General features: G+C 42.3%; 2 protein-coding genes across 2 annotated transcripts in view; one reads left to right on the top strand and one right to left on the bottom strand.

The window, feature by feature from the left end:
• The first annotated feature begins 6,267 nt into the window (after window positions 1-6,267).
• LOC109951224 (lysophosphatidic acid receptor 6) lies at window positions 6,268-8,507 on the top strand. The gene is made up of 2 exons (XM_020585577.1): window positions 6,268-6,904; window positions 7,432-8,507. The coding sequence occupies exon 2, from the start codon at window positions 7,518-7,520 to the stop codon at window positions 8,484-8,486; it is 969 nt and encodes a 322-aa protein (XP_020441233.1). The 5' UTR covers window positions 6,268-6,904; window positions 7,432-7,517; the 3' UTR covers window positions 8,487-8,507.
• Window positions 8,508-8,566: 59 nt separating this feature from the next.
• The window catches only part of ints11 (integrator complex subunit 11), an 11,546-nt gene continuing 4,467 nt past the window's right edge, over window positions 8,567-15,645 (bottom strand). The window contains exons 9-17 of the mRNA XM_020585576.1: window positions 15,308-15,497; window positions 15,125-15,208; window positions 14,958-15,047; window positions 13,699-13,861; window positions 13,438-13,548; window positions 12,235-12,296; window positions 11,893-12,035; window positions 10,625-10,754; window positions 8,567-8,881 (exon numbers count right to left, since the gene is read on the bottom strand). Of these exons, the coding sequence (XP_020441232.1) occupies window positions 8,816-8,881; window positions 10,625-10,754; window positions 11,893-12,035; window positions 12,235-12,296; window positions 13,438-13,548; window positions 13,699-13,861; window positions 14,958-15,047; window positions 15,125-15,208; window positions 15,308-15,497 (1,039 nt within the window). The 3' untranslated portion in view covers window positions 8,567-8,815. The remainder of the gene's footprint in view (window positions 8,882-10,624; window positions 10,755-11,892; window positions 12,036-12,234; window positions 12,297-13,437; window positions 13,549-13,698; window positions 13,862-14,957; window positions 15,048-15,124; window positions 15,209-15,307; window positions 15,498-15,645) is intronic.

Below are 15,645 nucleotides of genomic sequence, written 5' to 3'. Positions count from 1 at the left end.
AAGTCCGCATGGAGTTTGCTAAAAAACACCTGAAGGACTCCAAGATGGTGAGAAATACGATTCTCTGGTCTGATGAGACCAAGATAGAACTTTTTGGCCTTAATTCTAAGCGGTATGTGTGGAGAAAACCAGGCACTGCTCATCACCTGTCCAATACAGTCCCAACAGTGAAGCATGGTGGTGGCAGCCTCATGCTATGGGGGGGTTTTTCAGCTGCAGGGGCAGGACGACTGGTTGCAATCGAGGGAAGGATGAATGTGGCCAAGTACAGGGATATCCTGGACGAAAACCTTCTCCAGAGTGCTCAGGACCTCAGACTGGGCTGAAGGTTCACCTTCCAACAAGACAATGGCCCTAAGCACACAGCTAAAATAACGGAGTGGCTTCACAACAACTCCGTGACTGTTCTTGAATGGCCCAGCCAGAGCCCTGATTTAAACCCAATTGAGCATCTCTGGAGAGACCTGAAAATGGCTGTCCACCAACGTTTACCATCCAACCTGACAGAACTGGAGAGGATCTGCAAGGAGGAATGGCAGAGGATCCCCAAATGCAGGTGTGAAAAACTTGTTGCATCATTCCCAAAAAGACTCATGGCTGTATTAGCTCAAAAGGGTGCTTCTACTAAATACTGAGCAAAGGGTCTGAATACTTATGACCATGTGATATTTCAGTTTTTCTTTTTTAATAAATCTGCAAAAATGTCAATTCTGTGTTTTTCTGTCAATATGGGGTGCTGTGTGTACATTAATGAGGAAAAAAATGAACTTAAATGATTTTAGCATATGGCTGCAATATAACAAAGAGTGAAAAATTTAAGGGGGTCTGAATACTTTCTGTACCCACTGTATATATGACAGCTCCTCTATCCTCTGTTGTGTGGCCCTGGTTTTGTAGCGTCACTCTAAGGATGGATAGTGGCCTGAAGTAATAGGTGAAATTGACTGAGATGATTTACAATTGACAGCCTGACTATAAGTAATGGACCCATCTCCTGCTGCTTTCCTTTCCAACACATTGTGGCATCTACCAGGTCTCTCTGACTGTGAGTAGCTGTCAACTCTTACTTTGCCTTTCCATCAAAGGCCCTCTCACGGCAGAACAAGCCCCACTGCATCGTGGAATCGATGTGTTGGTCTCTGGGAGGTTGACCTACTTTTGCTCCGCTCTTTGATCTGCTGGAGAGAGCTGCAAGTCTCACAGCAGACAATGCGTCTTAATGATCTCCCTTCTGACTGCAGGTGCAGGCCTCTACAAGCCACAGCAACGAGGCACACACAGTATCTTCTCAGCACTGACTTACTCAGGTTTATGTGCCAAGTGTACTTTTATGGGTGCGGGGACTATAGAGACATACTGACATGCTCATGGTGTTGTGGTTGTGGTATCTGCATGATATTGTCTCAGAGATCTGCAGACCTCGCTATCCTAGGGTTACAGAAACTGATTCAAATCAAAATCCTTAAGGGATAATTTGAAATTTTCTGAGATACACTTATCTATTTTCATTAGGGACCAAGCAAGTCGGGCACACGAGAAAGAAAATGCAGTTTAAGGGTTTTTCTTTATCATTAAAGAACATTAAACTGTAGGCTTTGTTTAGGCTAGCTGAACGTTTTTTTTTTCAACCTGACATCAGAGTAATAGTTCAAATATGTGATAAGATATGACTGACAACAATTTATTGACATGTGGTGGCCTACGTTCTCCATCACTATCCGAACCAGACCAACATCAATGCCACTTACCCTCTGTGCCTCCAGACAGCTCTACTTCAGCACTGAACGTGCTATTGCTTATGTCTGACCATAAACAAGTACAAAGTCAAGTACAAGTACCACACACTTGTAAGTATTGCTGTACTGAGTTCCATTTGACCACTGCAGAGTACCACAGGCAGGGTGGGGAAGTTACCAAGTACTGAGACACAGACTCATACATCGTTGGTTTTGGTCTTTTCAAATGTTTTACTGACAATAAAAGTATAGAATAATGAGCCCTGTCTTTTAGCAGAAGTAAAAATAGGACCATTTAAAAAACATCATTGCTGCAGGAGGGAAAACACCACCTGCGGGCTCAGGTTCAGTTCCTTCTTATGAGGCTTATGGTTGTACCTCAGCACCCAACTAACACAATGCTGCCGCCCTGTGGTCACTCCTGACAAGGGCCTTTTCAGCTGCTCAGACATTTATCAGGAGCCCCCTCTCGCCTTGGCAGCATGGTGGGGCAGTGATTAGTACTGTTACCGCACAACAAGAAGATTCAAGGTGACCCGGTGCCTTTCTATTTGCATGTTCTTCCTGTGCCTGTATGGAGTCTCTCCAGGTACCCCGGCTTCCTCCCACAGTCCAAAGACTCTAAATTGCCTGTAAGAGTGAATGTGTATGGTTGTTTGTGTACATGTCAGCCCTGTGTTAGACTGGTGATCTAGCCAGGGTGGACCCCGCCTCTCACCCTGTGTCAGCTGGGATAAGTGGTATAGATAATAGATGGATGGACCCTCTCATGGTGTCAGGATCCTCTTTTATGTGTCTTTCACTCTATGAAACACAAACAGATGAACCTGAACTTCAGAGATTGTACAGACTCCTTGAGCTACAGCATGGGGAAGCAAACTGACAGTTGATAAGTCACTGGCTGAAGCACTGTGATTTGCTACTTGTTCATCTGTAGTGATTTCAGGCCTTGAGGCCTGTAACAGGTATTTAGGCACATGCTGTAAAATAAGAACAGAGTCGGTTAAACAGCAGAAACAATCACCTCCTGTACTGATCTTTTACATGAACCGATTTACAAACTAACCTGCTAACATGTTTTGGTATAAAGCTTTCCTCAGAACCTAAAGGAAGGTTTACAGATAACAAACTTAGACAGCCAATGGTGGGGCTGGGTGCTGCCTTATTTACCAGCATCTTCACAAAAGGGGGTTTATATTTTTTTTATTATCATCAACAGCATATTGTTTGTCTGACCACTTCATTAGGATCATCCTTGACTACAATACACTGAAAACTGTCGGCTAAGACATCCTCTTGTCCCTGTTCTTATTAATACTCTTTCAATAAAGGAACATTTTATCATATTCTGTACCAGCACTTTTAAAGTCTTCAGATCTCTTAATGTTTCATTGTATGGCTTGTAGTGCTTATGTTTTTACATTGCCTTGCTGCAAAAAGATTTCCTTTTGTGAAACAAAGTTCTGAATGAAAAAAAGCTAGTAGCCAAGCATAAAGTGTGGTTAGATGCCACAGCGCTGATTGTACACTTCTAGGTTGCACACAATCTCCTGCAGGATCTTTCCAGGCATCTCTGCCCAGTGACCTTTCCTTTGACCTACTTACTTGAACTAGTAACATGACCTTAGATGGTTAATGTAGCATTTAAGGCCTACATCACACAGATATATTTTGTAATTTTTAGAAGATGCATAGGGTGGATATACTCCCCAGTTAAATTTTAAATTTTCACATGGGTCAATGTTCCATCCATCCATTTTCCTCCGCTTATCTGGAACCGGGTCGCGGGGGCAGCAGTCTAAGCAAAGATGCCCAGACTTCCCTCTCTCCAGACACTTGCTCCAGCTCCTCCGGGGGAATACCAAGGCATTCCCAGGCCAGCCGATAGACATCGTCCCGACGCCCAGGAGGCATCCGAAACAGATGCCCGAGCCACCTCAGCTGGCTCCTCTCGATGTGGAGGAGCAGCGGTTCTACTCTGAGCTCCTCCCGGATAACTGAGCTCCTCACCCTATCTCTAAGGGTGCACCCGGCCACCCTGCGGAGGAAGCTCATTTTGGCCGCCTGTATCCGGGATCTTCCCCTTTCGGTCATGACCCAAAGCTCATGACCATAGATGAGAGTCGGAATGTAGATCGACCAGTAAATCGAGAGCTTCGCCTTACAGCTCAGCTCCTTCTTCACCATGACGGACTGGTGCATCGACCGCATTACTGCAGAAGCTGCACCGATCCGCCTCCTTGAACCGCTACCTTATTGTGGTGGAGGGGTCTGAGCACCCGAGTAATCATAGGAGCTATGTTCTCGGGGGCTATATGCCCCTGGTAGGGTCTCCCAAGGCAAACAGGTCCTGGGTGACCGGTCAGACTAAGAGCGGTTTCTGTGACGTCGCCCGGCAGGGCGCAGCCAGGGCCCCCCCCTGGAGCCGGGCCCGAGGCTGGGGCTCGAATGCAAGCGCCTGGTGGCCGGGCCCACCCTCACGGGGCCCAGCCGGGCTTAGCCCGAACGAGCGACGTGGGGACGTCCTCCCGTGGGCCCACCACCTGCAGGAGGATCCGTAAGGGGCCGGTGCACAGTGGATTGGGCAGCAGTCAAAGGCAGGGGCCCCGACAACCCAATCTCTGGGTCAATGTTTAAGTTACAAAAATATATGTATCAACAAAACATAGCATAAGCATAAACTTTATTGCCAAATATTTCAAGAATACAAGGAATGTGACTCCAGCTCAATGGCCCCAAACGTGCACAACATAAAAACAAAATCAATACACAAAATATTGTCCCTTGGTTGTCATGTAGTTTAGCCTAGACAAATTAATGTTGTACTATATGATTCACACACTGTACGTCAGATGGCGCAGGCAGTGTATTATACTAAATGCATCTCAAATAGGACTGCAATTATTTATTGATCTGATGTTACCAAAACAATCAATTATTTGAGCAGCAGAAAATTAAACAATGAACCAGTTAAAATATATTGATTAAGTCACATATCAATCAAAAACATTGAGCATTCACTAGTGGCAGCTTCTCCAGTGTGGATATTTGGCACTTATCTGTGTGATAATGTCAGTTTCCATCGCTCTGACAACATCAGGCAGTGGTTTGTCCACCACAGCAGGATGCTGATTGAATTCCTTCCACCCTACTCCCCATTCCTGAACCCAATTGAAGAGTTCTTCTCGGCTTGGCGGTGGAAGGTTTATGATCATCAGCCACATACGTGGATGACACTGCTGGCTGCCATGGATGCAGCATGTGAGGAAATCTCAGCAGATGCATGCAGAGGCAGGATTAGGCACTCAAGAAGATTCTTTCCACGGTGCATAGCAAGACAAAATATGTGTTGTGATGTGGATGAGAATCTGTGGCCCAACAGACAGGACCGACATGATGCATAGGAAAACTGCCACGTAATCTCACCTTTACCTTCTGTTGTACATGTATAGTTCTTCCCACTTTGTCTTTTTTACAGTATGTTTCCATTGCTAGATAAATAGACTATGTATAGTTTCCTTTGCTGTCTGTATGCAAGTACCACTATTGACAGTACAGTAGAAATGTGAGTACAGTCTGATCTTTTGTTTCGATTCTTCCATATACTGTAACGTGGGGCGATGGTGATTGGTTAGATGAGGTTAGATGGAATCATTCAGAAAATTATCTATTCTTACCATGTAAATTACTGTAACACCTGGTTGATGCACAATGGTTTGCAAGAATCACTTCTTTTTTTTTGATGAATAAACACACTTTTGCACAATAGACAAAGCATTTTGAGCAGGTGACGCGCTTTTTCCGGTTATCCACTATGTTGTGCAGTTTGTACGTGTTGTTTTGAGAAATGCACTTGGAGATCTGCAAACTTCAATTCTGTTGTGAGAAATGAATGAAAGCGACAGAGAAAAACTGTAAGAGCAACCGCGCTGGTAGTTTCAGTAGCCGCTAGCTAACCGCAATACGAAGCCGGTTTTATGAGTAGGTCCTGAACGGTTACAGTGCGAACCATTTTAGGATATTAGCAAGCCAGTGTTACATCATTCATTACAGGAAATAATTCTTAAATTAGTGGAAACATTCAACTAGCTAATATTATTTTTATAGCTACACGTACAATAACTTCCGGCCTTGTAACTTCAAAATAAAAGCGCCAAAACCACAATTCTAAATACCATTTTATTTGGGTTTTTAAAAAGTTCTTATGAGACAAACTAAGATAAGCCAAAATGTTATAGATTATAATTTAGATTTTTCCTTAATTTAGTTTTAATTCAAATTTAGCTAATTTATTAAAAGCATACTTAAATATTAGTTTACTACAAACACCAACTAAAGCAGGTTTCTCACTGAAATCACTAGAACCATACATGTCAATATTGTGAAAACTTCCACTTTGCCCAAAAATACACTTAATGTGTTTTATTATATTTCATCAAAGTCTTCACTACATATACAGTACATATATGGCGAGTTTAGTTTCTTATTTAAAAACCCTTGTCTGGTTTTTCAAGTGACAATTTGGGATTATTCTCATGTTGGAAATTCCTCTCCTACATTATCTAACTGCTTTGTTTTTAATATACATAATATCCTACACTTCAAATTAAAAACAGTTTCATGCCACAAGTTTGAATAACTAAAAATTTTAGTGATAGTTCACAGGGCTGCACTCAGTTAGGAAAAGTTGCTGCATATGAGAGAGCATCATGTAGGACATGTAACAGGACAGAAACCGATTTACTTGAATATGACAGTTACTGTACTGTATATTTATTTTATGCATTAACACAAAAAGATGAGCTAGAAGCACACTGATGATACTGCTTTTCATTTTTTTGTATTTTCTCAAGGATTTGCATCTATTTTCTTCTTTTATTTTGAAAAAATCCTGTTGCTTGTCTTTGGCTGTATAGTCCTGTTATATTTCAAAATTATTATATCATATGAAAAAATACAGTCATCATTCTGTACATCTTATTATACTGCACAGAGAGGGTGGGTGGTAGAAGTACATTATGTACGTCATCTTGTGGCTTCCTCTCTCCATACCCATAGTGCACAGAAACAGGAAATTAAGAACAGTATGGTATATACTTGCTGTACCCTAAGAAGCAACTTGTGTGGTTTTCTGCATTTGGAGAAGGCACCCATTTGTAGGCAACTTGGTAAGTGATTTTTTCCCCCCGAACATGCTCTTGTCTAGGTTGTTTGTGTTAAAATTTTTAATTTTGAAAATATTTTTTCAATGTTTAACAGCATCAGAATGTTAACTCCTATTTCAACAGTATCCATCTCATTCACACAGGAGTCAAACCTTCTGTTAAGAAGGTGTAAAATCTAATAGTGACATAAAATAGGAACACCACAGGATGACGTGTAACTTTTTTTAGCTTTATTTGTGGTTAGTTTTTCTTTCTTATTTCACCTCTGACATAATCCTCGAAACAAACGGAAAAATATCTTGTATTATTTGTAAAGATGTCCACCCCTGAATTTTTGGTCCTTGTATTATAAACTTGAATAATACAGATTAATGTGGTCAGTTTCTAAAGCAAAAATAACATGATAAAAACAGAATAAGACAATATCTTATCGTAAATGTTAGTTAGATATTTGACAAGTTAAGTTTCCAAGGTTGTGTCAAAGTGAAAGTGGAAAAACTATGAATGGAAACATGTTTTTGTTGCTACAGAAGACAGCCTACGATGCAGCAGCGTTTAAAGGAATCAACCTACACGCTCTGACTTGGACCACATTCGCAAAACACTCAGATCTGCCATGATGAATGTGACAGATGTCAACTGCAGCAACCCCACAGAAGAGTACCAGTACCACCTTTTCCCAGCGGTCTACATCCTAGCTTTAGTTATTGGTCTACCTGGAAATCTGGCTGCCTTCTTCGTCTTCACCTTCAGGGTCACTCCCCGCACAGCCTTCAGTGTGTACATCAGCAATCTGGCTCTGGCAGACATCGTCATCCTCTGCACTCTGCCTTTTAGGATCCACTACCACCTCAACAAAAATGATTGGGTCTTCGGGGAATTCACCTGCTGTGTCACAGGGATTCTGTTCTATGCCAACATCTACATGAGCATCTGTTTCATGACATGCATCTGTGTGGATCGCTATATGGCCACTGTGCATCCACTTATCTACCTAAGGCTGCGGAGCCCCAGTCTCGCTGTGGTTGTTAGTGTGCTACTCTGGTGTGTTGCTGGAGTGGCTATACTGGTCTTTATCCTTATGGGACCTCTAGAAAGCATTACAGGTAACTCGGGAAGCCACAGCTGCTTTGAGAAGTTTGTCGAGAATGAGTGGCACACGCGCTTGCTGCCGTACAGCGTGCTGAGCCTGATCTTCTGCTCCCTGCTGCCCTCTGTGATCATCCTGGTGTGTTACCCGCTGGCTGCAAGGCGCATTTCCCAAATAAAGACTAAAACAGCCCAAAGAGCCGTGAGGATCATTTACACCATCATGGCTATCACGTTGCTCTGCTTCCTGCCCAACCACGTGGTGTACCTACTACACATCCTTAGACGCATGAACATCATCAGGAATTGCTCCGTTGCCAATGTCATCTACGACGCCAGGCGGGTCACGATGGCCCTTGTCATCCTTAACACATGCCTGGACCCTGTGCTCTACTACGTTACCTCCAGCCACTGCAAATGGAAGCGGCTAAAGATGACATGGCTGTGTGGTAGAGTCAGGAGGCGCACGGGTGTCTATGTCATTGCAGTGAGCTGAGTGAACCACAACAGGGTAGCAGCAAATGTAAATATTGCTCTGTATATGCTTTGTTGTCACTGAATATGTAACTTCAGTATCTCAAAAATGAGACTGTTCTATAAAAGTGTTTATTCAAATTGGGCTGTACATAAAAATAAAGGGAGAAAACTAAATTTGAGTATCTTTTCCTCCTTTTGTGGCAGTTCTTTTCATGCTGTTTAGTCTACAAATGAGTCTCCCTGTAAAAGAACGGACCACAAATGACGGTTAAAATGAGTTCTGGTACATGAATTCCATTTTGTGTGAATTTCCTGTTAAATGTTCATAGATTTGGGCCAACAGTTAGCTCAGCACAATCCAGATGGAAGCCCTTTTTTGAGCAGAGACGAAAGGAAGCTCCCCAGGTCCTCGTCCTGACAAGAAAAACCAGAAAATAAAAAATGTTTTGTAGAAAAACACAGAGCAGCATAGTTTCACTTTAACATATTTTAACACAAAGAAACAGACTGGTATATGTCACCAATGACCCCTTGAAGTTAAGATCCCTGCAGCCCCTCGTCACACTGAATACGTCAGAGTGATCTCGACTTCTCTGACTGTCTGACTTGAATCTTTTGTTCCCCTGAAGAGACACTTGTAATAAAAATCCTTCAGATGATAGTTTTTCAGGCCTATTTTCTGGAGTGTAAGCATCAAAAAATAAAATCATTCTGTTTTCATGGCAGACATTTTGCCTTGACATAACAGGAGAAGCACAGGCGTGATCACTAACATTAATGTCACAACAGCTTTACATTCACATGGCACATTTAATGTTATGTGCTCTTCCTGGTGATCTATACAGTACGTTTTTTTAAATGCATGGTTTTTACAACCATAAAAAGATAACATATAAACTATATTTTAAGAATGTTACAAGGTGTATACTTTTTATATTAAAGCCAACAGAGAAAACAAATTTTAAAATCTGTTCCGAGTACCTAATTGCATCTCCAACGCAAACTAAACAAGTTAAAATCTATAACAAACGTCTTAATGCTGCTTTTTTCTTGCCCTTTGTGCTTTGCTTGGAACACATGAAGCAACAGAAAGCACTCTCCCACTGCAGAGTGACTGACTCAACAGGCAGATTTCCCCACCTTCTGCTGTCAGTTACTCTCGCTTTCAAATCCCCTACTGTCACAGCGGCAACCCACACGAGTGTTTTCACTTCTTATAGCTGATCAGACCTCCACTTATTACTGTACGTGTAACCTCAGGTACTGCCCTTACATGTGTTCTCGTCGAGATGCACTCCTCATTCTCTGCTGCTTGTCTTATTAACCATGTCATTATAAATAAAAACATTAGCAATCACTTTGGCTATAAATAGCAGATCCTTGTGATTTCACGTGTCAAGGTCAACTGGATTAAATTCTGCAACTAGAGCAAACTTCAGCCTGACCACACTGGAACTTTTCTGTTACTTTGGCACACTTCTGATTCTTGATGATTCCTTTAGGTGGCTTTAAATGGATTAAGCAACTTCCCAGTGTAGGACTGCTCATCTTCAAAGTCCAGTCATTAAGTGCAAAATGGGAAAAAGCCTCGGCCATTCAACGCTACTAGGAAGCTGCCTGATCTCTTTGCAGATCAGCTGTGTGAGATTTTCTGCCAGCACAATCTCTAGAATATGAAAACAGTCAATAACTGTACCAATAACAAAACATCCCTGCCTGTGGATAAACAGTCCAGGTTTCTAATCAGTATTTTAGGCTGAGGCCAAGGAACTCATCCAGCCATTAACTGTCTTCCTGACATCTTTCCTGCTGCCTTCCCACAAGCACCTGACTGGTGAGAGCACTTTAGTTAACAACAGCCTCCTCCTTATTGTAACAGAAATAAAATGCCCCCTCTCTGTTTGACACATAGAGCAAAAGGTTTCCTGCTCTTCACAGAAGTGTGATCGTGCCTGACAGGTGCTTTTTAACACCACTGCTGTGCGTGTGATCCCACACAGTACAATCTGACTGCAGCATGTTTTCAGGCACTGTAAAGACTGAACTGTGCCTATAAGTCAGACTAACTCAAAACAGCAGTGTGAATGTTCAAAGCATTTAAAAGACCATTTAGAGTAAAATGAACTCAGTAAAGCACAGACAATAAAACAGTTTTACCTGATAACTCCAGGAAAGGAGTAGGACCTTGGTGTTGGTGTCATCAGCAGAGGAGGAGACTTTGATGACAATAGACTCCACCATGACAGTGCCATCAGGCAGATGCTGGATGGTGTAACCCTTTAACACGCTGAAGCAAGGAAATGCAGAAGCAAGGGGTTATACAGAAGGCTATAACTCTACATGTCAACCCTTTGACATCTCCAGCACCTAACAATAAAGGTTAAAGCCTCTAAAATCTCAGTTCCTGGTCACCAGAAACATCACCAACAACAACATTCTGTGTACTGCTCAACACTACCACAAATATACTTTTCCATCCATTATCTGTACTGCTTATCCAGTGGAGGGTTGTGGGGGGGCGAGAGCCAAGCTGACAATGGGAGTGAGGTGGGGTACACCCTGGACAGGTTGCCAGTCTATCACAGTGCACACATGTACTAGGTATAAGCAAACTGATTCTGAATCAGCATTGGTTGGATTTGTATAATTATGTGTGTGTTGATGTCGTTTGTTCTGCATGTTTGAAAGAATAAATCCAACCAAACTGGAATCAAATCAAATTAAGCCACTAAAATTTAAATAAATAAGCACATCTAGAAGACCACAATCACTTAAATAGTGCTCCTAATAGGGAAGAGAGATGATAACAATGGCATGGAAGTTTATGAGCTGTGTGCATTAAAAGAGCCTAATTTTTAGGAAGCCAGAGTACCCAGAGAAAACCCCCACAGGGACAGGGAGAACATGTAAGCTCCAGACAGAAAGGCCCTGGTTGGGTTTGAACCTGGAAATTTCTAGTTGTTAAGCATCGTAAACTTAATTAAGAGTCTCAATAAAGAGCAGGGTAACTCCCGATGTATTTCACTTGCATTTACAGCGGACAAGGTAACCTAACCTGCATGTGGGACTGTAGGAGGAAGCCAGAGTACCCAGAGAAAACCCCCACAGGGACAGGGAGAACATGTAAGCTCCACACAGAAAGGCCCTGGTTGGGTTTGAACCTGGAAATTTCTAGTTGTTAAGCATCAGTACTAACCACTTCATCACTGTGCCACCCCAATTATACTTTTATTCAATTAAAAGGAAACAAGACACTGGACCATCAGAGAAAACACCCTTTTCCTAAATAAATGTGAAAACTAAACAAAAAAGCCTGAAGTGTTTTACAGTAGGAAGGCAAAGAAAGTGGATGGTGTGGGTTGGTGCAGGAGTTGCTAGATACAGGAGGCCTGGAGACGCTCCTCTTCCTGCAGTGGCACTCTCACCTCTTGAGGTGTTTGTAGATCCTGTGCAGTGTGTCAGAGTCGCTGTGTGGGTCCTGGAGCTGCACGCGGCAGGTGAAGCGTAACTGATGTTCGTTGAGTCCCAGCTCCTTCAGGGCCTGCTCCGACGACACCAGCTTCAGGCTCTGAGCTCAGGGTGAGAAAACAAGGGAGTGAATCATCACGTGTCAATCATGATAACTCAAGAAGGTCCCAGTAGACTGCAGGTCATCCCCTAAAGGTTCTCATAAGTATTTAAGACATCAAAAAGGAGTAACACAATGTTACAGTATGTAATGAAAACAAGTCAGTTGCAACTTAGGTTTGTGAGGACAGTGAACTTACATTTTCTTTCATGATCAGGGTTCCGTGCATGGTGCGAGGTTTTTTGGGATCAGGCAGAGGCCCTGCAACACAGAACAGTTTAGTACATAAATAAACAAGGTCAGGAAGTTCCACCTGCCCCAGAAGCTGCTGATACAGTTCTACAGAGGCATCATCAAGTCTGTTCTCTGCACCTCCATCACTGTCTGGTTTGGCTCAGCAACCAAACAAAACAGGAACAGACTCCAGCAGACAGTCAGGACTACAGAAAGAACCATCGGTTCCAGCCTGCCCTCCATGGAGGACCTGTATACCTCACAAATCAAAAGGAGGGCAGAGAGGATTTCTGCAGGCCCCTCACAACCCTGAACACAAATTGTTTGAACCCCTCCCCTCTGGATGGCGCTACAGGTCACTGTACGCCAAGACAATCAGACAAGGACGGTTTCTTCCGCTGGGCCATCACTCTGATCAACACTTACACCATGACTGTGTAACAGGACAACAGCCCCCAGTGCAACAGCTGTAAATATACCTTTGTATATATCTATCTGCAAAAATGCATCTAAACTGTGTGTATATATGTGCATTCTTTTTCTGTTCTTGTTCTCTCACTCGTTTACTTGTTGCCTTATGGATCAGCTTTGTACATACACACAGAGTCAAATTCCTCATATGTTGAACACACCTGGTCAATAAAGCTGATTCTGATTCACATTTATAGGTGAATGCTTTTAATGGATTGCATTAGACTGTACAGATGTTCCTAATAAAGTGGATGCTGAGTGTTTATCTGAGCGTTGTTCTCCAATATAACTTAAATCATCAAGGAAAAAGGTTTGATCTTAAGTAATCCACAACCTTATGTTACAGTTAAATCTGCTCAGGCACTACTGATGAGAACCAACTTTTAGCTGTAGCTGCTGCAGAAAATGTGTTGCTCATGGTTGCAGTTGCAATTTTAATATTTCTAAACTCCTACGAGTTCACACACTGTACAGGACATGTGTCATGGCAACTGACATGGGTCATGATATTTATGTGGCACAGGGAAAGATTACCAGCCATGTAAAGCACAATAATAACATCAGCTTGAACAACCAGGATTCTGAAACTGCACTCAAACCATTGTTAGCCAAGCTCAGTTCTGCCTGTTTAATACTCCTGTGGCTGTAAACTAAACAAACACATTCCTATGGTTTCTAAACTATCAACAGAACATACCTCCCAGAGCCATCTCCCGCTTGAGCAGGTTGAGGGAGATATCCACGGGCACACTGGGGTTTGTTGTCACAGTCGTGGTCTCTCCATTAGCCGGCATGTAGCAGTCTACACCTGCCGTTGAAAAATCAAAGCATTTATATGACTGAAACCTCCCTTTGTTAGTAATGCAAGCACACATGCATTACCCAGTTACTTTGAATAATACTGATAGGTAGACAGAGATCTAGTTCTGTCTAAAGCTATGGATGGAGTGGCACCTACTGAACTCCTGTTCAATTTTGCCCTTGAGAAACTCCATTTTCACTGCCTCGCCATGTACCAGCAGCATGTTGCGAGGCTCTGCCATACGAATGAGCTGCATGATGCCCTTAGCATCTGCATGGGCACTAAAGGACATGTACTCCACCTGCAGCTTCACATCAAGCTGTTGGAATCAGAGGGAAAAATAAATGTCAGTGTTGATTTTCACATGAATCACATCAAAATATTCATGGCCTTTTTCTTTTACAGAATAGTTTGATATTTTTGGAAAACATTCTTTCTTTCTCAGAGTTACCTGGATCAGAAAATGCCTGTACGATACCGGTTCATAAAATGTAAAGCTGAAGCCAGGACAAGGTTAGCTTAGCTTAGCATAAAGAGCAGAAACAAGGAAGCAGGTAATCTCGCTCTGTCCCAAAGAACAAAACTCAGCCTTCTAGTACCAAACCAACTCTATAATTAACACATTCAAAGTTGCTTGTTTAATCTGTACCAAAAAACAACTATGAGGTTTTGCTGGGAGGTTTAGCCTAACTGGCCTCATGTATGGTTTTTTTGAATGGCCACGAGCAGCTGGTCTGCACCGATGTGGAGCGAGTGTTTTCCACAGTACCACACACTAAGGTCGTTTTTTTTTTTTTTTACCTTTAGGGTGTGTTGGAGGTGTTCTAGTCACCAACCACAGTGGGAGCCAGTTCCCTGCAGAACCTTTACTGAATGTGGCTGCTGCTTATGGTTGTGTAGAATATTTAAAATGGATCTGCTGATCATATAGTAGACCTGTTTCTGAGGAACAGCACTGCTAAGGAAGTTCTGCTAGTTTCCCAACAAAGAGTTTTCCTATAACTCAAAGCCCTCCACTGGCTAACCTGTAGAAAGCTTTTAGTGTGAAGCAGCAGGAGCAGCAGTAGCAATCAGTAAACAAAAATATAAGGCTGATATCTGGAAGGGCAAACAGGAGTGAAACTAAACTCCAAACCACAGAGGTTCAATTAGATATCAGTCTCATCATATAAAGAAACTGCCCCACAAGACTGCAAATACGTGTATTTGCAAAATACCAAACTATTCCTTTAACCTTTTCAGTATTAACAGACAGCCACAAGAGGATGACACGATGAATTATGAGCTCCAGGTATAAAATGTGTGACTTTATCTGCCAAGCTCAAAGAAATAACTCAAACATAAAATACTATATGATCCCATAAGTCACACTGATGTAGTACAAATGAATTACACTGCAAAATTAAAAACCTTACTGTTGTTCTCCCTTCCATCTCCAGCTTCCTCTGACCATTTAGGATCTTATGACCAATTGTTCCTTGTACACAATACCCAGGCATGATTACCTAAGAACAGAAGAATTAGCTGTTTAGCAAGTATTGTGTTTTTTCACAAGCCTCTTCTGTTTTCTGATGACACTTACCATGTTCTTCTCATTGCCTGCCCATTTCTTGAAGATCTGCAAAGACTGACCAGCATGAAGCATACCTGGTGTGGCAAACACCACCTGAAAGTGGACATATTGTTGCAGTCTAATGCTGTTTGATTTTTTTTTAAACAGAAACTTTTAAAATATTTCCACACTTTGGAGGAAATAATGACTTACCATAGGTCCAGGATTATCAGCGTAGGAGCGATCAAAAGCCTTGATGTGCTTAAATTCAAACATGTTTCTCTGAACAAAGGTTTTTCGAATCTTCTGGTTGGTCCATGTTATGAAAAGCTTGTAGTAATGGTTAGCTTTCTCTGTCAGGCCAGTGGAGAAGTAGATTGGGGCCTTCAGGTTCATTCTCTCCCTGAGTAGTGAGAAAAGGAAATTACAGTGTCTGTCCAATGACCTAGCAGTTAATGTGAAACACTTCATAAAACACCATTATGCTATGAAGCTTAATAAAATGAATACAGCTATTTTAGGGTGCTGCAATTGTTTAGCCTGAAAAATTG

Source organism: Monopterus albus, unplaced genomic scaffold, assembly GCF_001952655.1.
Source record: "Monopterus albus unplaced genomic scaffold, M_albus_1.0 scaffold371.1, whole genome shotgun sequence".
In the NCBI taxonomy this organism is placed as follows: Eukaryota; Metazoa; Chordata; class Actinopteri; order Synbranchiformes; family Synbranchidae; genus Monopterus; species Monopterus albus.
The sequence above is the reverse complement of the archived record's forward strand: the minus strand, read 5'-3'. Positions and strand labels throughout refer to the sequence as shown.

What these genes read in the sequence shown, in the direction of transcription:
- LOC109951224 (XM_020585577.1), top strand. Translation starts at nt 7,518, where the DNA reads ATGATGAATGTGACAGATGTCAACTGCAGCAACCCCACAGAAGAGTAC.